Below are 19,269 nucleotides of genomic sequence, written 5' to 3'. Positions count from 1 at the left end.
GAATTGATTTATAATGATTGTATTGATCATGTATGGTGTTAATTGGATGGTTGAATGTATTATAAATGTGTTATAATATTTGCTTGTTTGCTGTACGTAAAATCTGGTTGGAATGGAATTGGTTTTGGTAGTGATTCGATGAAGGAAGGGCAAAATCGCAGGCTGTTTTCTGAGATTCGGAGTTCTGGAAATCGCCAGTTCGCGCCGCGTCCAGGAATTGGCGCCGCGAACTGCTTGGCAGAAAGCCAGGAAGTTTTGTTGTGCTCAGTACGCGCCGCGAACATATGGCCGCGCCGCGAAGGCGTACTACTTTGCTCAATTCGCGCCTGCGAACACATGTTTGCGCCGCGAAGTGCTTGGCAGAATGTTGGGAATTTTTGACTCGCTCAGTTCGCGCCGCGAACCAAGGTTGGCGCCGCGTGCTGTTGGTGACAGGCCATTTTGAGAGTTTAAAAATGTGTAACTTTTAAACCGTTAAACCGGATTTTTGTGCCGTTTCGAGCATGGTGAAGCTAATCAGATAATTTACATAATAAAATGATGTTTTGATTTGTGACTCGAAATTATTTAAAATTACTCGATTTTATTTGGTTGTGGTGGTTTATGCTTATAGGTACACTAATGAATGTTTTACCTGTATGATGTTGTGGTTATAACCGGTGTTTGTTATACATGTATTGTTGGCGTGAAATATGTGTTTTATTGATGATTATGACATTTGGTCGATTTATGTGGGTGATGAGCATGTTATGGTTGATGCATGCATTTATAATCATTTTGTGGCTGGTCCTTGACGATGGTGGATCAGTGGTAGCTAATTCCCATTGTGTGGAATTAGTGAGTGGGTGTTACCGTATCCTTGACGATGGTGGGTCGGTGAGTTGGGTTATCCCAGATCTTGGTACCACATGCATGTAGTTGCATTGCATTAGGCTGTTTGTGCTATTATAACATGAATGGAAGATTGTCCAATGTTATAATATGTGTTGATTTGGTTGTTTGCTTACTGATTGTATGATTTGAATCTGATCGTAACTGTGATTGGGTGAATGGCATGTGAAATGATATTTTATTATCTATATCTTATAACATTAGTTAAATGTGAATGAGACTCACCCTTACTGTTGTTATTTTTCAGATTGAGGAGTAGCTCCTGTACTTGGTGAGGATTAGCTCGTCAAGTAGTTCGTTAGAGTCAGTTGGGTCTGTGTCATGCTCTGGTCGTGTAACACTGGGGACGTTGTTTAGAGTTATTTGTGGAACGCTTTTATTCAGTATTTTATTTATGGTGGTGTTATAAGTCTATGACTTTGGATGTTGCATTGTTCAGATGTTAAATATAATTCCGCTGTGTTGACATGACGATCTGAATGATATTTGGGTTTAACGTTCCTTTTATGGCATGACATGAGTATTATTTTAATTATATGGAAGTTGTAATGCCCTTTTCATGTTTTACTCTGATTATTGTTTAATATTTATGCGGGGTATTAGAAGGGTGTTACACTTGGCATTTCAGTTCAAGATTTTTGTCATTGGTCAGAATCCTTGGGTCATGTTGATGGCAAAAAACCTACTCGTGACAAAGAGAAACAGAAGAATGAACATGCCAAACGGATAGTCAAAGATGCTCAAGTCATGGCATGGATTATAGGCTCCGTTGATCCAACAATTATTCTCAATCTTCGACCATTTAACACTGCAGCAAAGATGTGGGCCTATCTAAAGAAAGTATACATCCAAACTAACGCAGCTCGTAGATTCCAGCTAGAACACGACATTGCCATTTATCAACAGGATAGTCTATAAATTTATCAATTTAATTATCATTTTATCAATCTTTGGGCTGAATACACTGGCATTGTCTATGAAGATTTGTCAACTAGCAATCTAATTGCACTGCGAAAAGTTCATGAAACCACTCAAAGAGATCAATTTCTTATAAAACTGGGATCTAATTTTGAAGATATTTGGTCCAATCTCATGAATAGAGCCATTGTCCCCATTTTGATGCATGCTTTAATGAGTTTCTTCGTGAAGAACAAGCCTCCTAACTCAAACAACAATGGAACAACATAAATCGTCTTATATTCTTGTTGCATATGTTGTACATGGCAAGCCTAGAGGACGAGATATGAGTGATGTCCAATGTTTCTGCTACAAAGGACTTGGACATTTTGCTTCACACACTCCTAACAAGTTCTATAACAATTGAAAAAAAAGAAGGCCACATCATTAAGGAATGCCCTATAAGACCTCCAAAGAAAACTGTACCCTCTTTTACTACATCTGTTGGTTCCTCTTCTACAACTGGTTGTATGGATCAGATTGATTCCACCAATGTCCAGAACATGACTCCTTAAATGGTTTAACAAATGATAATTTCAGATTTTTCTTCTTTAGGAATTTCAGGTAAACCTTCTCTTTCCTGTTCTCATTGGTATTTTGACTTTGGGGCCTCCAATCATATAACCAACAATGTTGATACTCTTACAAACGTTACAAAATATTCTAGTGATCTTCAAATTCACACAACTGATGAGAATAATTTACCTATCACATAAATTGGTGATAGTTCCTCCTCTTTAACCAATGTTTATATTTCCCCTAGTCTCACTAGTAATCTTATTTATGTCGGACAATTAGTTGATAATAATTGCAGAGTTGAATTCTCAAAATCTGGTTGTCTTGTGCAGGATCAACACTCAGGGAAACTGATTGCGAAGGGGCCTAGAGTTGGACATCTTTTTTCTCTTTATTTATCTTTGTCTCCACGCTCTTTATTACATTTTGTTTCTTGCAATTCAGCTACTGTTGATTTTCAAATATGGCATAAGCGTCTTGGTCACCCAAATTCATATGTACTTCATGACTTATTGAAATCTGGTGTTTTTGGTAATAAAAATTCTCCTTCTTAGTAATAAAGATAATAAAATATATAAAATAATATTTTAAAAATAACTATTAAAATCAAATTTTTATTTTAAAAGTTTTTTATAAAAAGATTTTAAATTAAAATATTTAACACTATAAAAATCATTAAAAAAAATAAAACAAACTGACCTATAGTAATTAATGACATCCACAATATTATTTTTTTGGGCTAAGGAAAAGGAATCATTCATGTTATCCAACAAAGAAGGATAAATTGTTATGAAAAATAAATACAGTTGAATCACTTGAACTTTTAATGAGTAAATAATCATGTGGAATTTGAAGACATAGCCATAACTTTCTTTTCCATTAGTTTTATCACAGCAATCCCTATCACCCAATCAAAAGAATACTTTTCTTTGACTAATATTAATAATCTTTCTATGAAGAACTTAAAAACGATGTTTATAGTTTTGTTTTGGCTATCATATACTTTTCTTTGACTAATATTAATAATCTTTCTATGAACAACTTAAAAACAATGTTTATAGTTTTGTTTTGGCTATCAATTGTGATAAATGGTGCTTTTGATCAATAGCGCAAAAGAATACTCACGAATATAGTGAAATAAAATATCTCGATCTTTTAGCTTTTGATCAATAGCACAAAAGAATACTCAGGAATATAGTGAAATAAAGAATCTCGATCTTTTGGTTGGAGGCTTCAAGCTAATAGACTTTCAACTAAAGATCTTTTGGTGTATATAAATATTTTTATTCCTTTTGAGCTTTTGAAGTGTTGTTTTTGTGGAATTGATTTGGAAAATCAGATTTTTTTTTTGTTGTCCTTTGGTAAAGAATATTTGGAGGGAGATAGCCTTATGGATAGGAAAAAGGGGTGTTTGTAGAGTTTTATAGATTGACACTCATTTTGTAAATCTAAAGAGATGGATGTGAAAAAATTAGATGTCATATGACTAGCTACGACTTGGTCTATTTGATTGGTTCGGAATGAAGTTTGTTTTCGGGAGGAGGATTGGAGTTTTGATGATTTGGTTTGGAATATGAAAATTATGGTGTGGAGGTGGTCGTTTTGTATAGACATTACTCATTCTAATTATTTTTTTTACGAATTTAATAAAGAGTCTTTACTTTTTTTTATCGTAAATATAATTAGTTAGTAATTTCTTTTGTCGAGCTTTTACCGCGTCTCTGTGTAAACAGACTGGAGAACCCTCAATTCTCTCATATATTCTATCTTGCTTTTCAAAAATAAATAAATAAATCTTGAATGTTTTGCTTTTAATTTTAATAATTATTAGTTAATTGATAATTATTTTTATTCTTTATAATATGTGTATACTTTTTAAATATATTTTAAAGTTTATTTTTAGTAATTATTTTTAAATTATTTTTAACGTTTAATTTTAATAATTAACTGGTAATATGGGGTTGACATTTTTTGTTATTTAATTTATTATTATTATTATTATTATTATTATTATTATTATTATTATTATTATTATTTTAAGCAAAATTTGACATTGAATGATCGAATGCAACTTTAAAGGGTAAAAAAAGTCCTATTTAAATGGCTATATTTTAGCCAAATTTCTAATAGAAGCATTTAATTTTAAATATGTATTTAATTTTTTTTTAATTTTATTAATTAATTAGAAAAATGGGAACATTGGTTAAATTTATAAATTTTATTAATTGATTAGAAATATGGGAGATTAATTATTACTAGTATAATTTTTAAAATTTTACAAGAATTGTCATTTTGAACGGTTCTAAAAGTTAGTAATTAATAATTATTATTTATTATGTTTGAGCAAATTTTGGCATTTCAAAAAAGGGTTTAGGTTATTAATTGTTATTTAATTATTAATATTATTTATTATAGTAGAACCTTTTTCATAAGTCATATTAAATTTTTATTCAATCAGTTAAATATTTTTGGAAATTGAAGATACTATTATTTATGATTTTTGGATTCTCCGCAGATCCTGCATACAAGATGGGTTGGAAAGAGAAAAATTAAAGAGTAAATGACATAATTAGCCCACACAATGCACTTTCATGCAGGAGATTTAAATCCATCACATCAACGACTTGTTCTTCAACTAAAACAAGGGCTGCCGAATCAAACTTGTATCAAATCAATGGCTTCTTCTTCAAACAAAAGAAGGATTGCAACTTATCTTTATTTACCTGATGATTGTTGGGAACATGTGTTCAAATTTCTCATGAAGGATGATTACTACAACCCTAAATCTCTCTCCCTTGTCTCCAAACAATTACTATCCATCACCAGTCGTCTCCAATACTCACTCCCTGTCCGCGACGGAACAAGCTCTCTCATGCGTCGTCGTCTCTTCCGTAGATTCTCCAACCTCAACTCTCTTCACTTCCCTTACTACACCAATTGTATTGGCTATCTTCTCCATGAAATCTCTCGTTTCTCACTAAACATCACATCACTCAATCTCTCCACTTATCGATCTGAAATTTCAACTGGCTTGATACGTTTTTCCCAGAAAATTACAACATTAACTTCACTCACCTGTTCCGGCATTCGCTTTCTCGATACTAGTCACATAATTCTCATTGCACAATGTTTTCCTTTGCTTCAAGAACTCGACCTCAGTTTTCCTAAAAAAATGCAGCTACAACATCCTAAATGGGCCACTACAACCACTTGAACCACTTTCATTGGCGCTTTCCAAACTCCGAAAGGTTAATCTCGCCGGTCATAGCTATATCAATGATCCATCTCTCTTCCACTTGTTCAAGAATTGTGAATTTCTTGAACAGGCCATCCTATTGGACTGTCATCGACTAACCAACTCTGGTATTGTTTCTGCTCTAGCTGAGAGACCAACACTGAGGTTTTTATCCTTTACCAATTATTCTGAGCCACAAGATGGTTCAACTTTGTTTGATATCCTTAGGAACAATCTTTCACTTACTGAAATCCGAATGGAATACAGCCTCAACTTTATTGTACAAAATTCTATTTCTTTTATGGACTTTTTTGTAAGACCTCAATTAGAGTCCCTTCGCCTGGCTCACAATTCACGGTTGAGAGATGAAAGCATCATAGCATTTGCTTCCGTTTTCCCCAATTTGCAGCTACTTGATTTGAGTTATTGCACTAACATATCTCAACAAGGTATTTTTCATATTTTAAAGAGATGTTGTGAGATTAAACATTTGAATTTATCCGGCTGCTTAAGAGTTAAGCTACTTGGAATGAACTTTGAAACTCCCAAACTAGAAGTGTTAAACTTGTCACGTACACATGTTGATGACAAGACACTCTATGTGATTTCAAAGACTTGTCGTAGGCTTTTGCAATTGTTGTTGGAACATTGTAATGATGTCACGGACAAGGGTGTGAAACACGTGCTAGAAAACTGCTCGCAATTGAGACAGATCAATTTGAGAGGTTGTCTTAAAGTGCACAAAGATGTTTTTCACTCGATGGTATTTTCAAGGCCATCGTTGAGGAAGATAATTGTTCCGACTCGGTCTCTTTTCAGCAACAAAGAGTTGAAACTCTTGTCGTGTCAAGGATGTCTTTTCTGCAAGTAAAACTAAGCCGCTGATGTTCGAACTCTAACATGTAAGATGTTTTTTGTTTTTATTGGTTTGCCTTGAATTAGATTACTTGGATAATATTATTGTGTCCTGGAAGCATGAATTAATTTGGATATTTGTTGCAGTACACTTTTCTCTGCAGTTACTTTTCTTAATTTTATGTGTTATCAACATTCAAAAACGAACATTACGTTACCGACAAAACTTTCACACGTTAACTTGTACACTTTAAGTTTAGGCTTTTTCATATATTTCCATTTAGACAAGCAACAAGGGGTTTATTCAACCATTTTTTTATAAGCCACACAAGAGAGTTATGTAAAGGCGTTCAAAATGAAAAATGTGATGCTCATTACTAGTAAGTACCACATGCTACTATTTTCTTAAGGTAAATTATTGGCTACCCCTCATAAAATAGGGGGTAAATTATTGACACTAGTAAGAAATTTGTAAACTAGTGTTACAACATGATGAATACTAGTTTCATGGTAAAGTGTTTCCTTTTTGTTCTATGTTTATAACTCTTTTTTCGATATACTGAATAATGAATGAAGCTTCAAAGCATCAGAAGCTACAAGTATTGAAACTATTTCATCAATTTTGAGATAGAGAACTAGGTGAATATTTCAAAATTACAATGTAACTGTTGTGATTGTATTTCTGTGTGTCGAATATGATCACACATGTTGTATATTTATATGCAAAATATGTATACACAATAGGTAATGATATAATTTACACTTATGACTAATTGAATACAAATCAATACTAATTGATTTGTAACCGATTCTCAACACTCCCCCTCAAGCCGGATCGTATATATCGTATGATCCGAGCTTGTTACAAATATAATTCACTCGAGAACCCTTAAGAGACTTGGTAAACATATCAGCCAATTGATCTTCAGATTTGACGAACTCTGTGGTTATTTCTCCTGATAGTACTTTTTCCCTTACATAGTGACAATCTATTTCTATGTGTTTGGTCCGTTCATGGAATACCGGATTGGATGCAATGTGAAGTGCCGCTTGATTGTCGCATATGAGTCTTGTGTCCTGAAGGTCTCCCAACTTAAGTTCAGAGAGTAAATTCTTGAGCCAAGCAAGTTCCTTTGATGCTGCTGCCATAGCACAATATTCAGCTTCAGCACTAGATAGTGCAACTGTGTTTTGTTTCTTGCTCCTCCATGAGATCATATTTCCTCCAATAAGAACACAATATCCAGAAGTGGATCTCCTATCCGACGGTGATCCTGCCCAATCTGCGTCGGAATAACACGTGATTTTAGCATCACCCTTATCTTCATATAATAGGCCTCTTCCTGGTGCATTCTTTATATATCTGAGAATCCGAATAATTGCATTCCAATGAGTATCACAAGGAGCATTCAGAAATTGACTCACAATGCTCACTGCAAAAGTAATATCTGGTCTGGTGACGGTAAGATAATTGAGTCTACCCACTAGACGTCGATATCTTCCCGGGTCTTTCAACAGCTCCCCCTGACCCGGAAGTAGCTTGACGTTGGGATCCATAGGAGTATCAATTGGACGACAATCAAGCATACCAGTTTCATTGAGGATGTCTAATGCATACTTACGTTGGTTAATTACAATGCCTGGCGAGGAATGAGCAACTTCAATACCCAAGAAGTATCTGAGTGGACCCAAATCTTTTGTCTGAAAGTTGTTGAAAAGATGCGTTTTGAGCCGTTGGATACCCTCTGTATCATCTCCAGTGATAACAATGTCATCAATATAGACCACAAGAAAGATGCGTTGACCGGTAGAGGAAAGAAGAAAGAAAACCGAGTGATCTGATTCACATCTAGTCATATCAAATTGTATCAAGGCAGAGCTGAAGCGACCAAACCAAGCACGTGGAGACTGTTTCAGCCCATAAAGAGACCGACGAAGCCTACTGACAAGTCTAGAATTGTCGGGAACGGTAAAACCTGGAGGTTGGTCCATATATACTTCCTCCTCCAATTCTCCATGTAAAAAGGCATTTTTAATGTCTAATTAATGAAGCGGCCAATGATTAATAGCAGCCATTGCAAGGAAGAGACGGACTGAACTAATCTTGGCCACTGGAGAAAAAGTGTCACCATAATCAAGACCAAATATTTGTGTATATCCTTTGGCTACCAAACGAGCTTTAAAACGATCGATTTGACCATCTGGTCCAACCTTCACTGTATAAACCCATCGACATCCTACTGTAGTTTTGTCGGAAGGTAAAGTAACAATATCCCAAGTGTTATTTGAATGCAATGCAGCCATTTCTTCCATCATCGCCTGACGCCAATTGGGATCAGTCATAGCTTCACCTGTAGACTTAGGAATAGACACAGAATCCAAAGCAGACACAAAAGACACATAGGAAGTAGAAAGACGGTCATAATTTAAAACACAAACATATTTAGGATTTGGAGTATGAGATCGAATACCTTTTCGTAATGCTATAGGGAGGTCAAGTTCATGTGACGTAGCTGGAGGAACAGTTGGAGTAGGAGATGGTGCTGGTGGATTAATATCATCTCTAACTTCCGATGGACGGGGTGTCCGACGCTGGTAGACCTGCAATGGAGGTTTAATGGGTGTGGGAATGACAGAAGGGACATCTTGAGCATCTAAGTTACAAGTCTCATCGGGTGACACAGAGGCAGAGAAAAATGGGGAACCTTCAAAGAATGTAACATCAGAGGAAACAATGTACCGTTGAAGTTGAGGACAGAAACAACGATATCCTTTTTGTATACGAGAGTAGCCTAGAAAAATACATTTTAGAGATTTGGCAGAGAGTTTGTCTTTACCTGGACTAAGATCTTGAACAAAGCATGTGCAACCAAAGACGCGAAGCGGAATGTGATAGAGGTCATGTTGTGGATTCAAGATAGAGTATGGAATTTGATCTTGAAGGACCGATGAAGGCATTCGGTTGATAAGATAACAAGCTGTGAGGATGGCATCACCCCAAAAACGAGAAGGTACATTATGGTGAAGTAAAAGAGTCCGAGCGGTTTCAACTAAATGATGATTCTTCCGTTCGGCAACACCGTTTTGTTGTGGTGTATGAGCACATGATGATTGGTGAATAATTCCCTGTGATGTTAAAAAAGATTGAAACTGGGATGACATATATTCACGAGCATTATCAGTACGTAAAATTTTAATGGAAGTGTTAAATTGATTTTTAATTTCAGCATAAAATTCTTGGAATATTTGGAAAACATCTGAACGATTTTTCATTAGAAATAACCAAGTACATCGTGAGAAATCATCGATGAAAGTTACAAAATAGTAATATCCTAAGGTAGACTTCACACGACTAGGACCCCAAATATCATAATGAACTAAAGCAAATGGTGATGCAACACTTTTATTTACTCGTTGACAGTAAGTACTACGAATATGTTTGCCTAATTGACACGACTGACACTCAAAAGATGAAAGCTTAGAAAAACCAGGAACTAAAAGATGCATTTTATTAAGACTAGGGTGACCCAAACGTTGATGTGTAAGGTCTTGAGAAGAAATTGAACATGCCACCGGTAGAGATAGATGATATAATCCTCCAGATTCACTCCCTGCTCCAATCGTCCGTCCTGTACGTCGATCCTGAACATAAACAGAATTATTATTAAAAATGACTGAAAAATCAAGAGTATGAGTAAGCTTATGAACAGATATCAGGTTAAAAGGACAACCAGGAATGTAAAGAACAGACTCTAAAGACAGGTTTGGAAGTGGGTGTGCCTGACCGAGGCCTTGAACTTTGATTTTAGAACCATCAGCCACAGTGACAGAAGGCAAAGAATCAGAATAAGACAAGTGAGATAAAAGTGATTTATTACCAGTCATATGATCAGAGGCACCAGAGTCAAGGACCCAAGGACCAAGAGAAGATGTAGATACAAAGGCTACAGGATTACCCGACTGAGCAACAGCAACAGATGATGATGGTTGATGGGCTGCTTTGAATTGGAGAAAATCATTGTAATCAGCGGCGGAAATTGTAATGTCTTTAGTGTTGTCCAGTTGAGCAACGGCAGCGACCCGTGGTTGTCGTTGTTGTTCTCTTGCCTTTGTACGACAATCAGCTTCAATGTGACCGTAACGATTACAATAGTTACAACGAATACCATGACGTTGTCCACCCCTTCCGCCGGTTCGTCCACCACGACCATGATAGTTGGAAGCAAGAGCAGATGATTCAGTGGGAGAAGGAGTGGAGACCGGTCCAAAGGCGTGAGGTGTAGCCAAACGCAATAGTTGTTCACTAACTGCTTCATAGTTTGGAACATTGGATCCTGATAAAATCTGGTTCCGGACAGAATCAAGCTCTGATGGTAGTCCGGCAAGTGCCACGATCATGAAATACTTACTTTGTTGTTCAGCATAAGTTGTTGGATCTTTGGTAAAGGGCATTAGGGTTGTGAAATTTGCCTTTAACGCGTCAAGCTTACTCAGATAGGCTTGCATATCCATATTCTCCAATTTCAAAGAGTTGAGTTTGGTGATGACGCTGTAAAGATTATGGACATCATTGGAGAACACTTTCTTAGCCTTTTCCTAAACCTCATAGCAAGTGGTAAAGGCTTGGTATTGTGCTTGAAGATTAGTTGCTATGGAAAACCATAACACAGTGCATAGAGAAGCATCTGTTTGTTTCCACTTATCTCATTTGGCGGCGGTAATATTTTCTGCTTTTGTAGTTAAGTGATCTTCATGTCCTTGACCATGAAACCACATTTTGACAGCACCAGCCCATATATTATAATTGGCTGTTCCGGTGAGTTTCTCACACGGGATAAGTGGAACCTTCGTAAAAGTGGCGGAATCGGTATCTCCCATGATTTTTGGTTGCTTGGATGCAAAAACCGAGAGCAAATCTGGAAAAAGCACAGGAAGGCGATGTCGGCGGCGAAAACGGCGACGACAGAGGCGTGTGAGGGCGCGTTGTAAGGCGGACCGCGGCGGCGATTTGTGATACCTGCCGATTGGAAGGAGACGATGTCGACAGTATGGTTACTTCGCCGGAAAATTCGTCAGGAGCGGTGGTGCGCTCGTGTAGTGCCGTGAATGGCCGGATGTTTTGCGGAAACGAAAAAAAAAAAATTCTCTGGAAGACAGTGGGTCAACCAGCTCTAGATACCATGTTGTGATTGTATTTCTGTGTGTCGAATATGATCACACATGCTGTATATTTATATGCAAAATATGTATACACAATAGGTAACGATATAATTTACACTTATGACTAATTGAATACAAATCAATACTAATTGATTTGTAACCGATTCTCAACAGTAACCAACACCAACTCAGTTACAATGCTCAAATATTTCAAAAACATCCTTGAAAAGTTACAGATTGATGTGTACTCTTGCCAGCTAACTCTAAATTACATTCCCATAGATGGTAACCTCATAAGTCATAACCATGCCTTAGATTATTTGAGTAGCTTATTTGATATTCTTTTAGCCCTTTTTGATTATTTGTTGTATTCATGCCAACTCAAATTGCAAATGTTCTTTTTGAAGTTAAATACAAGTGCATTCGTTTCATACATAAGTGCAGCGTGACTTGTTGACTCATGTAGAGGAAGAGAGTGACATCCCACCCAACATGAGTCCAACGTGAGTGAAGTTTCTGAGAGGCTCCAGAGTCATGAAGAATTTCATCACTAACAACGGCTACACCTCCTCTTTTCTGCAAAACACGGAATTACAAATACACATGCATGTGTTATCATATATCACACCAAAAAGTTGATTATTATCTCAATCCACTAACGTCTTGACACTTTTGAACTCATGATAAAACATGTACACCACTGATTAATTAAACATAGATTGACATAAGTGATGAAATGATTGTGTTCATAATAGAATCCAAAAACACTCAAGTGGCCCCGTTTCCCGTGACTGTCCATAATAATACAGACCCAATGAAGTTTAGACGAACATCAAAGGCAGAATAAAAACTTCCACAAAATGCAAACACATTTGTCATGAAAATACTTTATGAAGTCCTACTCTTACCCAAGTTCATTACCTTCAAATGAGTTGAATGGGCGAATGACGCATGAGATTGGTGGATATATAAAGGAATTAGAGCCAATTGGCTTTCTTCAGTCTAGGACAGGAATGCGGCAATATTCCATGTAAAGAAGAAACTAAGACTATTTGCTTTCTTATTGGCTCCCGGATTGTGATCTCAACACAAAATTCTTCCCTGTTGCTGCTACTGCTAGAAAGAAACACAACACTATTAGCTCACTTGTTAACTCAATGGCATTATGCTTACTCACTCTGATGACTTAAACAATGAGACTGATGATTTGTATACCCAGAGTGATACTGTTTATAGTCCTGTCTTTGACGTGATGTCTCTTGGAATAATGTGGCTATAGGCTATTGTGCGAGAAGGTTTAAGATGAACTATCGGGAAAAGGATGCACATTCGAGTTTGGAATGATAAATGCATAAACTCACATCTCAGCCAAGTACTTATCCTATAAACCATGGGCTAGTAATTAGACATTTGTGGCTCTTCATTCCAGTGATTCAAACAGAATATAGATTTTGGTGGCCTGATTCCAAGATTTAGAAACACCATCAATTATTAAAAAAAAGGCTTAATATCCAATTTGGTCCTCTACCTATACACTAGGGTCCAATTTGGTCCCTTACCTTTTTAAAGTTTCAAAGTGGTCCCATACGTTACCAAAAAGTATGCACGTTGGTCTTAACCGTTTGAAACGTTAAATATATTCCAACGTGGCTCCTAGGTGTCATGGGTAGGGTAATAATATTGATGACCTGTCATTTTCATTTGCAAATAGGGTACCCTCATTATCCATGTTCCATTTTTCGTTCAGCAAGGTTAGAAGTTTTCTGGAGAGAAGTGTCGAAGACGAAGACTTGTGCGAAGACGAAGAGGAGTGTGCGAAGACGAAGAAGACGACTTATCATCACATTGCGAAGTAATATACGAAGGTCAGATTTCTTATTTCTTCAATCTCTTCTTCTTCTTTATAGGTTAGGGTTTCTGTATCGTATGAAAATTAGGGTTTTTTCCCCTTCTTCATTTTTCCTGTTTTACTGGATTTTCTGGTTTACGTTTTGTTAGAAATCAAGCTAAAACTACGTATTTTCATCTATTAGGTTGAAATGGATGAATTTTTGACCTTTATTGTGCACCATAGTGGTAGCTTTCTGGACTCGGAAAAAACGGTTTATGAGGGGGGCATGTGTGACAAACTGGTAGTAGATGCTGATAGGTGGTCTTACTTTGAATTGTTGGGTCTTTTGAAAGAGTTTGGTTATAGTGAAGTTTGTAGTATATATTACAATGACCCAACATTTGGGATGAACCTTCTCATAGATGATAAGGGTGCCTTGGATATAGCTGACCTCTTTAGGGTACATCTTAAAGTGGATATTTACATAGAACACCCCTTATCCCAACCAGAATTTATTGGTAGTCCTAATGTTGTTGAAGAAGCCACTGTTGAAGAACCTTTGAATGGGGTTGATACAGAAAACTATGATACAATTCAGGATATTGTTAATGAAGTACTTAATGAGGGTGAGGCTGATGGAGGGGTGAGTGGAGGTCAAGGGAACATGGACAATGAGGGTGAGGGTGAGGCTGATGGAAGGGTGAGTGCAGGTCAAGGGAACATGGACAATGAGGGTGAGGGTGAGGCTGATGGAGGGGTGAGTGCAGGTCAAGGAAACATGGACAATGAGGGTGTTGAGGTCCTAAATTCAAATGAAGAAGTCCTGAACAATCTGATTGATGAGGTTATGATTGCAAGTGAGGAATTGTTGATTAATGAGGAGACTGAAGCAGATAATGCAGGTGTGAATGATAGTGAGGATGACTCTGATGATAGTGAGGATGAGACATATAATTGTGATAGTGCTATGGAGGTTGATTTTAGTGACTCTGATGCTAGTATGGATTATTCTGATGAGGATCTTGCCAATCTTATGGAAGGAGCAACAAGCAAAAGTAAGAAGCCTATGGAAGGAGTTAATGGTGGTGATGACAAAGAGTTGAACAATGATAGTGAGGAATTAGATAGTGGGTGTGATAGTGATTCTAAGGAGTCTGATTGTGAGGATAGTGGTAACATAAGAAAGAAAAGGTATCCTACTTTCAAGTTATTAAAAGACATGTCTCAATATAAATGGGAATTGGGAACTTTTTTTAACTCAAAAAATGATTTTAAAGAAGCTATAAGAACCTATTCTGTTCAAACTGGTAGAGCTCTTAAGTTTGTAAAAAATGACAAGCTGAGAGTGAAGGTTGAATGTAAAGAAGGCTGCAAATGGGAGGCTTATTGTGGGAAGTTGCCTAATGAGGAGACTTGGCAAATTAGAAAACTTGTTGATACACACACTTGTTCTAGAGAATTCAATGTACCACTGATGTCTACTAAATGGCTTAGCACAAGGTTACAAAATTCATTGAAATCTAATCCTAAGTTGAAAGTTAAAGACATTAAGGAAAAGGCTATAAAGAAATGGAATGTGGGGGTTTGTAAGACAAAGGCAATTAGGGCCAGAAGTTTAGCTAGGGATATGGTTGATGGTTCATTTATAGGAGATTACACAAGGTTATATGATTACTGTCATGAGATACTAAGGACAAATCCTGGTTCTACTGTCAAGCTAAGTGTCACACCAGTTCAAGAGGGTGCTGAAGATACAAGGCCTTTTTTCAAGAGGTTATATGTATGCTATGTTGCTTGTAAGCAAAGTTTCAAACTGTGTAGGCCTATTATTGGTCTTGATGGCTGCTTTCTAAAAGGATTATGTGGAGGTCAGATCTTAGCAGCTATTGGGACTGATCCAAATGATCAGATGTTACCTATTGCATTTGCTGTTGTAGAAGGGGAAACAAAGGACAGTTGGTTATGGTTCTTGCAACTACTCATTGATGACCTAGGTGGCAGAGAAGAATGTAGAACCTACACATTCATTTCTGACCAGCAAAAGGTACCATTCTATAATTGATCTATTTTTTAATTTGTATTCACATTTATGAGATTATATCTATGTTGTTCTTTATGTTACAGGGTCTACTTCCTGCCATGGATGAGTTGCTTCCAAATGTGGAACAAAGGTTCTGTGTTAGGCACTTATACAACAACTTTAGAAAAAAGTTCCCAGGAAAAATGTTGAAGGAGATAATCTGGAGAGCAGCTAGGGCAACTTACCCACAAGCATGGGAAAAGGAGATGAGAGGTATGAGGCAGATAAATGAAGAGGCATACAAGCATATGATGCAGACTCCACCTAGATTTTGGAGTAAGTCTTATTTTAGGACTACTTCAAAGTCTGATACTGTGTTGAACAATATGTCTGAAGCCTTCAACAGTGTCATTGTGGAATCTAGAGGTAAGCCAATTGTGACAATGCTAGAAGAAATTAGGGGCTACATAATGGAGAAATGGGCAACAAATAGGGTGAAATTTCCCAACTTAAGTAATGAAGATGTATTGCCAAACATAAAGAAAAAAGTGGAGAGAACAAGTTCCTACACAAATTCATGGATTGTTAGGTATCTTTTGTTATTCATTGATTCCCTAACAAGTTCTAATTATGTATATTTTGTTGTATTGTTCTGTTATTCATTTTCTGTTGTATTTTGTGTACATAGGATGTCAGCTGAATACATTTATGAGGTTAGGCACATTGAGAACCCAGGTGACATTTTTTCTGTCAACCTAAAGGAATACAACTGCATGTGTAGAAAGTGGCAACTAACAGGGCTTCCTTGTGTGCATGCTATTGCTGCATTGAAGAGCAGAGGTTTACCTATTGAAGACTACATTTCTGACATTTATAAAAAGGCTAGGTATATGTCTGTTTATGATCCTATAATTTATCCATTAAATGGAACAAATTTATGGGTCAGAACAGAGTTCCCAGATGTCCAACCACCAAAGTACAAGAAAATGCCTGGAAGGCCTAAGAAGAGGAGGAATCGTGAGGCTGGTGAAATTGATGGGTCAGACAGAAAAATGATGAAGACAGGTATGATAATGAGGTGCACAAGGTGTAGGCAAATTGGGCATAACAAATCCACCTGCAAGATGACTCAACCACCACAAACATCACAACCAACACAAGGGTCTCAACCAACACAAGCTTCAAGGACACAAGGATCACAACCAACACAAGGGTCACAACCAAGACAATCTTCAAGGGCACAAGGATCTCAGCCAACACAAGGATCTCAATCAAGACAAACTTCAATGACACAAGGAACTCAACCAACACAAGCTTCAAGGGCACCACCTACACTAGGGACTCATAAAAAGATGCCAACAGCTAGGCCACACATAATACCATTTAGGAAACCAGCACATGTGGGTCCAACAACAAGGCTTAGTGCATCTCAAAATGCAGTTGGTCCTACCACTAGGAGGACCACTCCCACAAAAAGAAACAATACTAAGAAGGGCATTTAGTTTCTTATGGTCTGTTAACTATATTTTGGGTTGAATTAATGTAATGTTTGACTAGTATATTTTGGTTCTGTCTAGTATACTTTGAACATATTTTGGGTTGTTCTATTTTGAACATATTTTGGGTTGAAGCTGAATGTTGGGTTGTTTAAATGTCATGGATGAAGCTGAAACAGTTTGGTGTTGTGATGAAAACTATTACTCTTGATTGCAGTTTGTTTGTTGTTGTTATTGCCTTTATTGAGATGCACCTATTACTCTTGATTCCATGTCTGTTTTGAACATCTTTTAGATGCAAATAATTTGGGCAGTCTGTTTTAATGACTTGACCTGGGCAGTCTGTTTGTTGGTGTCATGTTCTAATGAACATATTGCAAATGACTTGACCTGGGCAGTCTGTTTGTTGGTGTCATGTTCTAATGAACATATTGCAAATGACTTGACCTGGGCAGTCTGTTTTGAGTACCTCATAAACATCTTGCAAATGACTTGAGTCTAATAACATATTGCAAAATACATGTCTCAAAATACTGTCTCAAAATACATTTCAATACACTAATAACATTACAATTATTTCTAGCAAGATACTATGTTTACAAGCAACACATCTTGCAAACTACATGTCTCAAAACAATTCAAGACAAAACAGTTCCAAAATACATTAGAACACATAACTAGACCATCTTAATTACAAGAACTAAAAACATGAAACAGACAAAACAATTCCAAATGCTCTTCCATTTCTTTGTCTTCTCAATTAGCTCCCCCAATTCCAATGTTTTCAACTTCAAATCTTCTGTCTCTTTCCTGACAGCATCCATCTCTTGGCTCAGCACCTGAATCTTCCATTCATGCTTCATCAAGGTGTCTTCCTTCTCATCTCTACATTCTTCATGGAACCATTCGAAAAAACCACACCCAGAACTGGAATGACCCTATGAAGATATTGGGAACGATGGTTATGGTTACAGAAAAAAAGACACTTCAGAACAATAATAGAACTCGTAGTACCTTAAAATGCTTGCATCCCCAGAATAGCTTTCCATAGTTGTTAACGGTTTTCGCCCTACGCAATATTGCTTTGTCTCCACACGCGCATAGAAGCTTCGCAAACCCTGTGTAAACTTGTGAATCAATCACATTTCTAGATGTTGAGGATGAAATGCGCCCAGAACTCATGCTTTCTTGTGCAATTTTGTAGTCAATTTGTAACAAGATTGAGTTACAGGATTTTAGGTTAGAGGATTTGGGATTTTTTGAAAATTGCAGTAAGAACCCAAATTATAATAGAGATGATGAACAGTGATTGATCCATCTCACGTGCCATGTCATCAAATGTTAACACCGTTTGAAGCATTTTAACGGTTAAGACCAACGTGCATACTTTTTGGTAACGTATGGGACCATTTTGAAACTTTTAAAAGGTAAAGGACCAAATTGGACCCTAATGTAAAGGTAGAGGACCAAATTGAGTATTAAGCCTAAAAAAAAAATTTCACACATTCTTCAAAGTTGGCTAACTACACAGGTACGTTATCCTATAAACAGCCAAGACAAGTCTTTTGGCCCCTGTTTATGACATGCCCACACTCGGTTTCAATATGGCAGGATTCTGATTTGTGCCATCTCATGGAACCTCTTTTTTTTTTTTTTTGTTGAGGATTTGCAGTTTTTTTATTTAAATTCAGAGCCACATTGAATCAAACTCCAAGAGTAACGGGTGCGTGCTGTTACAGACTTGCATCTGTGGGACAAAATTTATGAAGTTCAAAGACTTTTCTGTGCATAATCTCAACACATCCAATTCCTACCGTGTATTTCTTTCACCTTGAGGACAAGGTGATAGTTTAGGGAGGAGTATTGTTAGACTCTTCAAATTGTAACTGATATTAAATTATTAGGAGAGTTAGTGGATAATTTCCCTATTTTATATTCTATATCAAGTGGTTTCTATCAAAATTCCAGCTGTTTGATTGTTTCTACAAAATTATATTTAAAAAAAATGTATGTTTCACGCGTAAGCACCAAAATGATGAAGTCCTAGATGATAGAAAAATCAAAATACGACTAGTTCCATCTAAATAATAAATTAGAGAAGTATGAGATGTAATTTGGTGTTTAAAGAAAATTATTTTGAGAAGAGTGTATGATTATTAAATGAAGTGGTTGAAAGTTGAATGAAACCAAGTCTATATATAGCAAGAGATTGGCTAGGTAATAACTTGGGAGTTGGGTTGGAAGTTTCAAGCAATGCTATTCATTTGCTTGATTGCATAAAATATATATTGTATAAAAACAAACAGAG

General features: G+C 36.6%; 1 protein-coding gene across 1 annotated transcript; it reads left to right on the top strand.

Moving 5' to 3' along the window:
• Nucleotides 1–5,477: 5,477 nt before the first annotated feature.
• LOC131656187 (uncharacterized) lies at nucleotides 5,478–6,496 on the top strand (the record flags this gene model as incomplete). Its single annotated transcript, XM_058925950.1, has 1 exon — nucleotides 5,478–6,496. A coding segment is annotated over one exon (993 nt), but the record flags the coding sequence as incomplete, so codon positions are not given.
• Between the last annotated feature and the right edge of the window lie 12,773 nt (nucleotides 6,497–19,269).

The sequence above is a fragment of the Vicia villosa genome, linkage group LG1, assembly GCF_029867415.1.
Source record: "Vicia villosa cultivar HV-30 ecotype Madison, WI linkage group LG1, Vvil1.0, whole genome shotgun sequence".
Taxonomy (NCBI): domain Eukaryota; kingdom Viridiplantae; phylum Streptophyta; class Magnoliopsida; order Fabales; family Fabaceae; genus Vicia; species Vicia villosa.
The sequence above is the reverse complement of the archived record's forward strand: the minus strand, read 5'-3'. Positions and strand labels throughout refer to the sequence as shown.